General features: G+C 43.0%; 1 protein-coding gene across 1 annotated transcript in view; it reads left to right on the top strand.

Annotated features, from left to right (window-relative positions):
• The window catches only part of ak5 (adenylate kinase 5), an 82696-nt gene that overhangs the window by 6858 nt on the left and 61571 nt on the right, over window positions 1-14267 (top strand). Inside the window, exons 4-5 of the mRNA XM_072688372.1 lie at window positions 3889-4061; window positions 7766-7879. Coding sequence (XP_072544473.1) covers window positions 3889-4061; window positions 7766-7879 — 287 coding nt within the window. The remainder of the gene's footprint in view (window positions 1-3888; window positions 4062-7765; window positions 7880-14267) is intronic.

The following is a 14267-nucleotide window of genomic DNA, read 5'->3' as shown; positions in this document are numbered from 1 at the left end:
TCATAATGTTGTGACATGTTGGCTCATTGACTTCTGCAGAAAATTCATGTATTTTAATATTGCAGTATATATCATAGAAAAGAAAACTGTTGAAATGTCAGTGTTTTTTCTTATACCATGTTTCTTTAGTATAGTATAATGATCAGTTGTTGTTGTTGTTGTTGTTGTAATTAATAATAATAATAATAATAATAACCCCTTAATTAACACTAAAAGGACCTGTATAGTCAAGTCAAATTTATTTGTATAGCTTATATATATATATAACTGTTGTTGTCACAAAGCAGCTTTACATAATTAGTAATTAGTGAAAGACAGAAAAAAATAAATAACCTAAGAAGACATGAAAATACCAAATATGATCACCGAATGATACCGAATGTGATCACCTACTGTGATCCGTTAACGTCCCACCTCACGGCTTACAGGACGTGCTGTACAGGATCTGCTGACTGGTCTCCGTGCCAGATACTACAGGACGCCTTCAGAGGTCTTGTAAAGTCTATGCCTCAAATGTTCAGGCACAAGGTGGACCTACTTAGTATTAGATGTTCTGATGTTATGGCTGATTGGTGTATGACCAAAGCAGACAATCAATAAAACGTTCTTTTGCAGAATTATGATTGGAAGTATGATGGGATGTGTTTCTATGACTCGTGTTGCTTTATGTTAGAATGAGCTCTAAGTTCTAGTCTAGGGTGCAGGCTTTCAGACTGTCTGATGTGTGTAGGTTTCTTGTCTCTGAACGAGGTCAGTCTACCAGAACATGGCAGGTAAGCTGGTTTGCTAATTTGGTATCATCAGAGCCGTCTATACAGGACGTGTTTTGTAGAATGCAGGTAACAGTATTGATCATATTTTGCACAGATGATCATTTTGATAGTCAATGCTTTTTGGCAGGTGTGCCATGTGAGCGTGGGACGCGATGAGAGAGAGGGAGAGATTTTTATTAGTGTGGGAGTGCTGTGTGAAAAGGAGGTACAAGCAGAGGTGTTTCACAGCTCAGTGAGATGAGGACTTCAGGAATTCAGGAATGGTGCAGATGGAGAGGTAGAGAGGTAACAAAAGACAAAGTGTGTGTGATGTATTTCCCAGTGTTCAGCGCTTTACAGCACTCACACCTGCTAACGGTTAGCCAGTCATTTGTTTAGAAACAAATTAACTTGGTCTGTGCTAGTTTCACAGCACTAAATTTGATCATTTTACATAGTAATTTGCTTAGCATTAAAGGAGAAGTACATGATATTGTTGAAAATTGGATACTAAGCCTAAGTGGGGAGGGTTCGCACTGTACACTGATGGCTTAACCTTAATCTCACCCTTGAATCAATCCTAACCTAAACCTTAAATCTAACCCTAAACCCAACCTATCCTAAAAGGGTATGATTAGGGTTGGGTGTAGGGCTGCATTCAACAGACAATCATACGCATTCGGATGCATTTAAGAGACCTTCAGTTGAATGTTAGGTGAAGGTCAGGTGAGCATCCATGAGGCATCTACAGCGGACCATCCAAGTAAAATGATGCCAAAACTTTACTACCTAAACTGTAAAACATCTAAGCGCTCACCCTCAGCTTTATCATCAGAGATGCCACATCCATTCATGGCTGGGTTTCCCAAAGGGCATGACTGGCTTGGCTCTCTTTGGGTGGGTAGGATGGTCCTTCTTCTCCTCCTCGTCACTCAATGCGCAATGCCAGCCAGCGTGTCTGTTAGTTGGCAGAATTGGCAGTTAGCATTCTCCACAAAGCATGTTCAGCCCTGGAGCTGTCCAAGTGCGTTAGCTCTTTACTCGTCCAGCAGTGGTGGAATCATCGGAAGGGGGGGGGGGTTCTAGATAGTAGATGGGAGGGGAAATGAAACCTGGGGGGAGTTGAACTCCGGCGAAACAATGGCTTGCTACCACAGATGATTGATTCTGTAGCTTAGCAACAGGGAGGTGCACAGCAGTATAAACCCTGCCTCAGTGTACCAGAAAGTGCTTGGCTTTAAGTGTTTATTGGGCAAAATATATTGTTTGTGATTATCAATGATTATCGCCATATTGGCTGTGGCAATTGGATAAGCTCTCTATCTCTAGCGCTTTGACTGCGTGCCTTGAATATCCAGTCTCGACCAGTCTCAGCACGAATACTCAAAGTAAATAAAAGTAAACACTCAAAGTAATTCAGGTCAGTTTGTTTTAACTGCACTGTCAGGTGTCCTGCAGCCATGATACAGTGAGTCCAAGAAGTATTTGATCCCTTGCTGATTTTCTTTGTTTGCCCACTAATAAAGACACTATCCTTCTGCACTTTTAATGGTAGATATATTCTAACATGGAGAGACAGAATATCAAGACAAAAATCCAGAATATAATTTTAAAGAATATATTTTAATTAATTTGTATTTCAATGAGGAAAATAAGTATTTGATCCCTCTTGCCAAACACACTCAATACTTAGTGGCAAAGCCTTTGTTTGCAAGCACAGCGGTGAGACGTTTGTTGTAGTTAACCACAAGTTTAGCACACACACCAGGGGGAATTTTGGCCCACTCTTCTTTGCAGATCCTCTCTAAATCATGAAGGTTGGTGGGCTGTCGCTTGGCAACTCTGACCTTCAGCTCCCTCCATAGATTTTCGATCGGATTGAGGTCTGGCGACTGGCTGGGCCACTCCATGACCTTAATGTGATTTTTCTTGAGCCAATCCTTTGTTGCCTTTGCTGTATGTTTAGGGTCGTTATCATGTTGGAAGACCCAACCACGGCCCATTTTCAGATCCCTGGCAGAGGGGAGGAGGTTGTCCCTCAGGATTGTGCGGTACATGGCTCCATCCATCTTCCCAGTGATGCGGTGAAGTAGCCCTGTACCCTTGGCAGAGAAACACCCCCAAAACATTATGCTTCCACCTCCATGCTTGACGGTGGGCACAGTGTTCTTGGGGTCATAGGCAGCATTTTTCTTCCTCCACACATGGCGGGTGGAGTTGAGGCCAAAAAGTTCAATTTTGGTCTCGTCTGACCACAAAACCTTCTCCCAATAACTTGGTTCATCTTTCAAATGATCATTGGCATACTTGAGGCGCGCCTCCACATGTGCTCTCTTCAGCAGGGGTACCTTTCGGGCACTGCAGGATGTGAATCCATTGTTGCGCAAAGTGTTGCCAATTGTTTCCTTGCAAACTGTGGTCCCAGCTGCCTTCAGGTCATTTGCTAACTCCTGCCGAGTGGTTGCAGGACGATTTCTGACTGTTCTCAGCATCATTGCCACCCCACGAGGCGAAATCTTCTTTGGAGCACCGGGCCGAGGTCTGTTGATTGTCATGTTATACTCTTTAAACTTTCTGATAATTGCACCAATAGTTGTTACTTTCACATCCAACACCTTACTAATCTTTTTGTAGCCCATTCCAGCTTTGTGAAGGTCAACAATTCTGACTCTGAGGTCCTGTGACAGCTCTTTGGTTTTACCCATGTTGGAGACTTGAAATCTGTGTGATCTGTCTGATTCTGTGGACAGGTGTTTTTCACACAAGTGATTAGTGAGAACAGGTGGCTTCAGGTCAGGTAACAAGTTGATTGGGAGTGTCTAACTGGTCTGTAAAAGCCAGAACTGCTAATGAATACTAAGGGATCAAATACTTATTTCACTCCATGAAATACAAATCAATTAATATATATTCCTTAGATTTATTTTCTGGATTTTCTTTTTAATATTCTGTCTCTCCATGTAAGAATACATCTACCATTAAAAGTATAGAATGATCATGTCTTTATTAGTGGGCCAACGAAGAAAATCAGCAAGGGATCAAATACTTCTTGGACTCACTGTATGTCTATATGATATATTTAGCATTCAGTCCACATCATGCAGCCCTATCTCACTAATGTTTCCTTCTGGAACAGGTGGCCCAGGCAGCGGTAAAGGCACACAAAGCCTGAAGATTGCCGAGCGTTACGGCTTTGAGTACGTCTCCGTAGGGGAACTGCTCAGAAAGAAGATGATCCACAATGCCACCAGCAACAGGAAGTGGAGTCTGATCGCCAAGATCATCACTAATGGGGAACTGGCTCCGCAGGTAATGCGCTGCACCATTAGCAAATGGAGGATGAAAGGTAACTAGTAAAGTAAAGGTCAAGTACACAGCGTGCTTATAAGCCTGATTACAGTCTTTCATTCGGTACTGAGTTAGGGAGTAAAGTGAGCCTTCATGGTACATTTATTCTGAGTAGTGGAAGTGAGGGAGGTTGGTTGTGAGCAGGCTGATTATGCACTTTGGCCTGAAATCCTTCTGAAATCCTTATGAGAAAGATTCATTTCCCTTTTGATTGGGACAAGATCAGGCTTTTCATGTGCGTTGTTTGATGATGATCGATGAAAAGCATTTCATCGATCAGTTCTAAAATATGATAACGCAGTCATCTTAAAAGCAGAGCAGGTTGAGATGAATCAGTTTCACATGGCCACTTTTCCAGACCCTAGACATTATTAGAAATCAATAAAACACTGGAAATCTATAGTCACTCAAGCCCTCCATGTTATTTCATGCCCACATACTTTGCTCAACCCACTCAAACTGCACCCAGGTCTTCACTAAGCTTATGCAAACTTGTTCATGTGGTTTAGGCTGCAGTTCGACTTACTGTAACTTATGAAAATCAGCACAACCTCACCAGGAAGTCCCTCAGGGTTCCCCGCTGTTAACTGCCAACTCTGTTACGTCAGCTAACAGACACATGCATTGGCTAGCATCATGCTGTGTGATGGGGAGAAGATAGCAGATAGTGCAAGGCCAGCTCTGATCTTCTGGACCCAGATAGAGTGTTTGCGCCACTCATTGGTTATTTTTACTTTTGACTTTTTTGTCGCTAGCTAAATTCGTCCTGTAGTCCCAGGTAACCTTCCCAAAATCTACAATGAAAGCCAGGTTTGGTTTCATTTTTGCATTTTTCCAGATTTCTATCTTCAGTATTTTCTGATGGTGGACATGGAAAGGTTTAACATGTGGACGTGATCATTGTTAGCAACCAATACAGCCAGCTAATAGTGCAGCTACGTCTGAAATAGATGTGGAATGCGTTATTTATTATTATTTATTATTTATAAATAGCATAAATATGGGTTAATCCTGAAGGTTTGAGGACCAACACAAAGCATCCACATATGAATGCTTAATGCTGCTGCTCCGCTCTCAAGGGACCCTGGTTTGTTTGTGGGTGAATGTGTATTGAAAGCGTGGGGTTGCTGGTGTTCGGCTGGTGTCGCTGCTTGGCTCCCCGTTTTAAACATTCCCATTTTCTTTGCCTCCCTCCTGGCTCTGTTGACGGTGACTCATTTTTAGAAACCCAGATCATCATCATACATTCCCTTTTGTGAACACCTTTCAGATGCAGACGCACAACACTTACCTTGTCTAGAGGCGACAGGAAAAAGCCCAAAATAGACTAGATGTGCGCATGTGTGTATCTACTGTATGTGTGTGAGTTAGGCGGCTCCTCTCCACTCTCGCATTCTACTTGTTCAGTGCACTATATTCACATATCCACGTACCGCCACCAGTGTGTTCACATATCCAACAATAACACGGCCTCAATACCCCCCCCTCGATTCCCGCAATCAGGTTCATGTAGCTCCACACCCTTTCCTCTACGTTCGTTTTTCCAAGGAAGCCGAGCACAAAGGCTCGGGTTGGTACAAAAGCGATTTGTGGCGCAGGGCTTAAGAGATAAACGAATCGTGAAAACGCACGCCTGGATTTGTATTCCCAGAAGCACTCTCTTCTTGCACAGGACCCTTGTGTAAGCACAAAGAAAGGAAGGAATCAATCCTTAAAGCTTATTTCTGATAGGATGAAACGGACAACCTGAGCCACTAATCCAAAGCCGCCTCGGATACATACGACTATGATCGGACAGGCGATGAGTCAGGCTTTCCTTTCCCTGACTGAGAGATAAAGCTCCAGTCTGACAAAGATTACTGGAGTAGGTCAAATAGGAACATCTGCTATACATGTTAACGTCATAGCCTATGGAAGTGGGACAGGGGTCATTGTGTCAGAATCTGTGGATTGCAATAATTTTACAGTCTTGGCTTGGGGGGAAAAAACATTTAACATTATTTAATTTGCTTGATGGAAGTGGAGTGTGGGTGTTGTTTGTGTTATCTCATCCTGCTCGGCAGCAGCAGTTTGAAAGGATTTTTAACACATTACTTCTGAACTGAAATTCAATGAATCACATCATGTCTATGGTTGTTATTAATATAGTTAATAATGTATAACACTGTTAGAAGTGTAAAAATCTTTAGGGACCTTTGGAGGTTCTTCAGTTTGAAACTATGGAGGAACCTTTCTTCCTTTCTGTTTTTTTCAGGTTTTCAGGTTTTAAGAATATGAAGGTTCCTCAAAGCACCTTAAGAAGTTATATATATACTGAAGAACCTCCAAAAGTTCCTCCAAAAGAATAAAAAAAGTAAAAAATAATAATAATAATAAAATAATAATTTTTGGAGCCTGCTGCTCATCGCAAGATCAGGCTCGGCTTAAACTACTGTTCATAAGTGCAGGTTATAGATAGGGTAGCCATGTTGCCTGGAAGGTCTGGAAGAAGACCGAGTCCGTCACCCTCAGCTGAAAGAACATTGGTTCGGATGGTCACAAACGACCCAATAACCTCCAGGGCTCAGGCCTCAGGCCATGAAATGGAAGCTGCTGGAACACCAGTGTTTCCAGAATTCTAGCAGAAGCATCTGGATCCTATGAGACATTTAACCCAACAGTAGGTGTGATGCAAACATAGCCATGATGAGCGAACGTACGCTTTCGATCTCAACTGTTTGCTTTACTGAATCATTTTTTAGCACAGCATGAAAATGTCAGTACACTACGAGGAACTATTTCTATTTTTGGATGCTGAGCTACTTTATGTAGAGCAGCCAGGATGTCACCGCTTGTGTGACAGCAGCCTGTACGTAGCGGAGACGTCCTAGAGTCAGAACAGGGCCCAATTCCATCCGGCTGCTCTGGGGAACAATGCGCTTTAGGCTTTACAGGCATGTTTTTAGAGCTATCCCACACTAAGTGTACATCTGCATCCTAAAGGAGTCCCACTGCCTCATTAGACATGCTCCGCTTGCACATTGCCCTCCAGCTTACACTAAAGTGACACCACTCTGCCCCATAACGTGTTGAGAAACGGCTTTAAAATGCTTAAAGTTGCTTGGCGCGAGTCACAGGTCTGTCCTTTGTACTCTGGCTTTTAAATGATCATTTCAGCTCCGCTTTCTCTGGGGTGGAAAGCTTGACAGTGGCAACAAGGGAAAACCTGTCTACTAAAGATCAGAGATGCTGAGAAGTGGGGTGAGATATGTAGAGCGTCTAGAGAAGTCTTTTTTTTTCTGTGATTGGCAATGATCTTAAAAAGGACGGCTCATCCGTCACCCTTGAAAACGACGATGCTCATCCTCATCTGAAATATCACGTGGCAGCGGTACAACCCTGGAGGAGGAGGGCATTTAGCTTTGCACGAGTAATATTTTTAATACATGGTTTAAGCTGGCTGGAGCCCTTAAAATGATTATGGCTTATGCTTTAAATAACAGCTTAAAGTACAAAGCACATGCCATACTCTGCTGCTTTAAATGTATCTGACTCGGCTGTTGCTAATGTGGATCAGAGGAAAAGAAGAAAGAGGCTGTTCTCTCACTCTGGAATCTTTACTCGCCTCTAATTTTGGAGGGAAAATTCTCCTGTGTGACTGAACTCTCATTATTGTTCCCCAACAGGAGACGACCATCACCGAGATCAAGCAGAAGATCATGAAGATACCAGATGCGAACGGTATAGTCATAGACGGCTTCCCGCGGGATGTGGGCCAGGCGCTTTCGTTTGAAGACCAGGTGAGGACTTAAAAATAGCTTGGTTGTCTTGCAATATTAAAGAGCTAGTCTCTTTGGACTGTGTTCCTGTATGTCACCATGTCACCGAACGATGCACACGAGTCTGCTGGTAATTCAGCCTCAGCTGTCAGTTTGAAGGAACGTCCAAAAGTTATTTCAGGAGGTCTGATTCTGTCAGCGCTTTCTTCCGCTCGCAGTCAGCTATTCGTGGGTGGGCAGTGTATGTTATTGTTATGATGAGAAATGGCTTCATTAGCAAAGGTGAGTGGAAACTGGTTCCATGATCATAAACATCACATTTCACACATGACTTCTGAAATGTAGCATCTTATTTCTGACAAAGAGCTTTTTTTTTTATATGCTAGGGACAATTTGCTAAGGGTTATTTTGCCCCTTGACCCAATCCGAGTCTCTTTACACTCAGTATTAGATAAATAATCCAGCCCCACAGTTTAGATCAGATGAGCTGCTAATTAATCAGTTCAGTAAAATCTCTTTATTTTCAGTCTCAGTTTCTATAATCAGACTTTCTGGACTGACTGATTTAGTTTAGTCGAGACTTTTCTTAAAATGATGTTTTATAGTGTTTAATATCTTATAATCCAGCCTGACTCTCCTCCTTGACCAATCAGCTCCCAGCTCCTTTACAACACTGCAGTCTAATCACTTCCTGTGTGAGTGTGTGTGTGTATGTAATGGTACACACTCTGGCCTGGTATCTGTTGTTGTTGTGAATGGGTTCTGGTTCAAAAGAGAAAGGCGAGCGAGCGGTTCTGCGGTTCTCCCGCTGGTAAAACAGAGCGTTTCAGTGAGAGTTCAGATATTATTATAAGGGTCAGATATTATGGTCTGTTTTCAGGTTCCACTGTAAAATAGCTCCACACTGCAGGACCTCAACTCCTTTATTTACCTTCTGAGAACGTCCACACTGCTGCTGCAACCGGCTGGGAATGATGTCCGTTTATGTCGCCTAAATTATGCCTGTGTCGACCCCAATTCCGATCCAATGGATCAGAACTGGGGAATCCCTATTATATGCTGATTAGGTTTGAACGATAACGTAAATTCCTCAAGTGTTTCTTGTCGGAAGTGTGTAAGTAAATTTTCTCTGTAGTTTTTGTGAAGTCTTCTGTTTTCACCATACACCAGCCAGTGCACTTGCACCCTGCCTTTATTCCTCCACATCGTTACAATCAGTAATCGCCCCGAACCTTCTTCATTCTGAAGGATGATGGGTGTGCTAAGAAGCTGCACTGCAGGTCTGTCAGTTATTATAAGTAATAGTAGTTTCTGCACCTACTGATTTTGTACTTCAAATCCAGCACTATTGTTTTACTGCTGCATTTTGCTCCCAATATCGTGAGACACACCACTGAAAAATGTCTTTTTGCCATCGGTCACCCGTAGCTCTTCCCATCTGAAGTGCGACATCTAATCCACAGTAGCGTCCTGACTGTCTCTGAAACATGCAGGGCGGCGGTGCTGCAAACAACGTGTTACATGTCAACTCTGAAACCATTAACGGAGTCTGTTCTCTCACAGCTGAGTGCGCTATTGCCGGGCGATGTGACTCGGGTGACGGAGCTGGAACGGCAAAGGCCGTCCGCTGTTGTGCTCTTAAAAAGTGCCTTAATGACCAGTGCCGGCGGTGGGCTGGAAAAAAGAAACGGACAAATGGCATGTTTGGCTCTGTAGAGTTTTAGCATTCGCAGTTTTCTTGAGCTCTGCTTTGACACGTCTGGCATGTGGGGTGGATGCTTTGCTTCTACAAGATTTCTGAAGCACTCACGCAGCCCTGTCTGTCACAAACAATGGTTGGCTAGTGCCAGTAGCCTGCTGGCTGGCTCAGTCAGCACTGTGTTGTGTACATGGGCGGTTCACACTTTGCTAAATTCACACTTACTCAGACTTACACTTCTTCTACTAACTTTTACTTGCACTTTCTTTTGGTGGCAAAAATGTCATTTTCTGTAAGCTCTCTTTTAACTTTTAGAGTTTATGCAATACATATGTAAATTGGAGGTAAAATTATGCGATTATTAGGGCTGTGATTTTGGCGAGAACCTGGCAATACCACACGTATCACGATATGGGGCTTACGATTTAAAATATGGTGATATATTGCAACACTGTAAGCAAGACGAACTATAAAAACACCTCATCCTCATCTGCATAAAATCTAAGTTGACTTTTTATCCAATCAGAACACTCTCGCTATCTAGAGGTCGGGGTTTAAACACAACACTGAATGAACCTCTGTGTCTGATACCAAGATTTACATGGAAGCCTAATATTAAAAATCGATACTATTGAATTTTGAGAATCGATACAGTACCGCAAAACATAATATTGTGATAATTTGATATATCAGTATTTTCTTACACCCCTAGTAATTATATAATTATGATTACATTGACAGTTGCATGAGAAAATATAATACACTAAATTATACTAAACTTTTAAAATGTTCCTCACACTCTTCACACATCTCTATTACTAACATGCTTCTTTAGTGTTCAAAAGTTTGGAAGCGGCCATCTAAGTAAGGCCAGCTTCTTGAACAAAGTTTGTTGATTCTCTACAACTTCTCATTAGTAGTAAAAACCGATACGTAGAATTAAGCTATTTTAACACTGGAGACCGCACGTTAGCCAGCAGGTTTATTTCAGAGTGGCTCTCTTCTTAGCTAGTTTCAACGCCGGCAACCTGGAAGGCCAGCTTGGGCTGACACCTGCTTCCATGCTAATCCTTTTATGATGGGTCACACAGGTTTTTCAGACTGCTTTTGCACAGCCTGTGTTCAGAAATAGATAAAAAGTCGGACATTTACCGCTGAGCTCTGCACAGGGAATTTTCCACGTTCAGTGTGAAAACAGCTTAAGTAGGTAAAGTGTAAACCATTCAGAATCTTGAGGCAGGGAACTGATTTGACCATTTTATAGATAAATGCATTATATCATTTATAATTGCGTAACTTTTTGGTGTTCTAATGAAAACCTACTGACTTTCAGTCTCAAAAACACATCCTAGCCCATATTACCTCACTAACTACACTGCTCCTCACCACCGTGTCCAGCACTGATCAGTTGTAATCTATGAGGGACCCATGTTGACCTAACACAGCTGCTTTTGCTTTCATATCTTGGTGTGCTCATATCTAAATTACAATCCATCCTCGGCCCATTTTTCACCGTCGGTAATTAGCTCTGCGTGACGCACTCTCTTTTGCTCCCCGACAGCAGAGCGAGCGAAGCTTTCCACATTACGTCTGAATCAGTGACCTTCCCCAGCACGCCGCAGCCACGCTGCTAAAGGCTTAGGCTTCACCGTGCTTCAGTGCTGCGGATTTGGCCAGCGAGGCATTATCGCACGCCTTAACCTTTAAGCGCAGGCGGAGACAGTTTGCTGGAATTCGCCACCTGGAAATGTCACGCTTCCTTTCCACAACAGTTCAGAAAGCAGCCCGCCTCCACCAGCCGGATTCTACCCTCACTTTTCCGCGTCTCTCCACTCTTTATCACTCGCTCTTCCTTCCTCATCTCACAGCAGTTATCGGCGAGGTCATTCCATGCATGTTGTGCCTCCAGGGACGCTGCATCGTCTGGTCAAGTGCAATATGCCTGCCTTCCCCGTGCATTGGTTGTAGAAAGTCCGGATTGTCACCGAGGACATGTTCTGCTGTGTGATACATGATGTGCCTTTGATTTGATTTCTGAAGCTCTGAATCACTTCACTAATCACTACTACACACAATTTCAGCCACATGCATTTACCCTCGGTAGGCGTCTCCTGTAAGTCCGACTACCATCCGATCCGGTTGGGGAATGCGTCTTGGAGAGAGGGATGTGTTTACTTAAAGCACTTCAGACGGTGGCTGCAGAAAATAACCCCCCACTGTTACTCTGAACTGTTCCCGGTGTCCCGGAGCAGGACAGCTTTGAGACACCGCTGTTTTTTAACAGAAAGTAAAAGGAAAATGCTGTACAGGTCGGTGTGATGTGCAATCTGATCTCCTCAGGTCACACTGGGGACGCATTTTACCATAAACTTACCATTTAAATGTAAACGAAACCCAGTTGAAGTAGATCCAGATACTAATCGCATTTCAAACTGCATGTCAATTCCAGGTGTTATTACCAACCCCTGCATTTTCATATAGCTTGGCCGTATCCAGATGGAATCCGGATACTCGGATTGGACTTCTTGTGAAGTTATCTGCCGTGTGATTGCTGTCACTTTGAGAAATAGGAATTCTGGATATTGATTTTGGTAGGTACTGACCACTGCATACCGGGATCACCCTGCAAGACCTGCCTGTTTTTCTTTTGGAGATGTTCTGACCTGGTCTTCTAGGCATCACAGTTTGGTTCTTTGTCAGATTTCAGAAGTTTCTGTTGAAGAAAAGCTCGCCATGAAGATCTCTGAGAGAACAGAAAGAGTGTGTAAAGCTGACGCTCATGATTGTACTATTGAAAGTGAGGGAATTATAAACAAGGACCAGTACGGTGTAGCGATAAAGGAGAGCAGCATCTCACTGATGATTTCCTTGAGGAGCAAAGCATGTCTGTCCTCCTGTGTCGCCACGCTGGTAATTAGTTTGCTTTCGGCTTTTTGCTTGGCCGGCTGCCTCGCTCTGCTCCACAGCCTTTACTTAACGACAGCGGTGCGGTTTCAGGCACAGTGCTCCTCGCGTGCCTCCTCGTCCTCCTCTCCTCAGAACCTACCTGCAGCGACGCACTGACAGGAGATGCAAGCAGAGATGTGCCAAAGAAGACATTGGACAGATTTGACACAGTGGGCCACCCGATAGCGCTTGTACTAGTGTTCCACCCGTAATCCCATCTGTCATTTCAGAGAATCTTCTTCGGTCGCGGCCAGGCTGCAGCAGTAAATTGGCAACGCGATGAAAATTCTTACACTGAAGATTATAAAAATGTTTTCAAAGTTTTTAGTTTTTTTTTTTTTTTTTGCTGTCAGGCTCTAATGTCCATATCCAGACTGATTCATGATGCCATTCCAACAGATTGCAGCACTCTGCGGGAAGCACTGGGAGCAATATGGCGCCGGTTGTTTTGTTGCACCATGGAAGATGAAATTGCTTAGCACTGATGAAACCTTGATTGATTGTTATGCAGCAAATAAGACGAGTTTAAGGAAGTGCAAAGCGGCGTTTATGGAGAGAAAATGCTGCTTGACAAACATTTAACATCCCACTTGTGACTCATTCAGCCGCCCCTTAAGCTTGTTTAAATCCGGCACCCCGAGTAATTGGTGTGTTGCATGTCGACGGTAGTCGAGGTAGAACCTAAAACTGAAAAATGTTTTCTTGATTGTCGATTCAGCACATACATACAGCGCTTATTATCGGTTAGGAATTCTAGTTTTAATGACTGTGAGGTATCACAAACTAAACACTGAAAGGAATTGATGAATAAGTTGCTGAATAATATCAATAAGTGGAGTTATAAAATGACTTAATTTTGGTAGATGGAGCCACGCCCCACCTTCTCCTCCACAGCCTTATGTATTCCCTTTACCCTCACTTCACATATAGAGCTACATCGCACCCATTACCACCCTGTTCCTGCCTTTCTTCTGTTCTACTCCCCTCAACCAGGCTTCTTGCTCCAAACCACCAAGGTGCTCAGAATGTAGTTCTCTGCCCCAACGTGGTGGTCCATACTAGCAAATAATCTATTTACAGTTATTTTTGTGCCTTAAGGTTTCTGCCATTACCCATAAGAGCCCAGAGAAAAAATGGAAATTATTAAATTAGTTAAAATGAACTCATTAGCGTTCTTTCTTATGATATGATATGATATTTCTCAGTCGTTACAGAATCATCTACAGCTCTGTTCCTGATTCTGGACCTGATACAAATAATTAATAGAAAATGGATTAATAATCATGTGTACTAGTGCAGAATTGTTAGTTTTATGACTTTAAATGCAACCAAATTAGTTTAATAACAGAGACTCCAGACGGGTGAAGATGAGTCTATATGGTATAGTGGGTTTTCTTGCTTCTTTTTTTTTTTTTTTTTTTTTTACAATTTTTTAGTCCAAGAACTCCTGTTTTTGACATGCAAGTACATTAAATAGCAGAAATTGCTTCATTTCTACAAGGAGAATGTGCTTTATTTTCACGTTGAAACCTTTAACCGTCTATAGAAATTACTGTTAGCTGCCTGCCGCTTTTGTGATGGCCCATTTTCTCCCAGCTCCTCTCCGCTCCTCACATACAGTATGATTGGTCCCGCCCCCAGACCTACGAAGGCAGTCATCGCAAAATTCCTCCACAACGCCTCAACAGAATTTGACACGGCTGAGTTCCCTGATCGCCCCCACAGCATGGCACCCGGGAGTTGGGACTATTTTTCTCGCTTCCA

This window comes from Salminus brasiliensis, chromosome 9 (genome assembly GCF_030463535.1).
Source record: "Salminus brasiliensis chromosome 9, fSalBra1.hap2, whole genome shotgun sequence".
Taxonomy (NCBI): Eukaryota; Metazoa; Chordata; class Actinopteri; order Characiformes; family Bryconidae; genus Salminus; species Salminus brasiliensis.
Note: the sequence above shows the minus strand (reverse complement) of the source record. Positions and strands in the feature narration are given on the sequence as shown.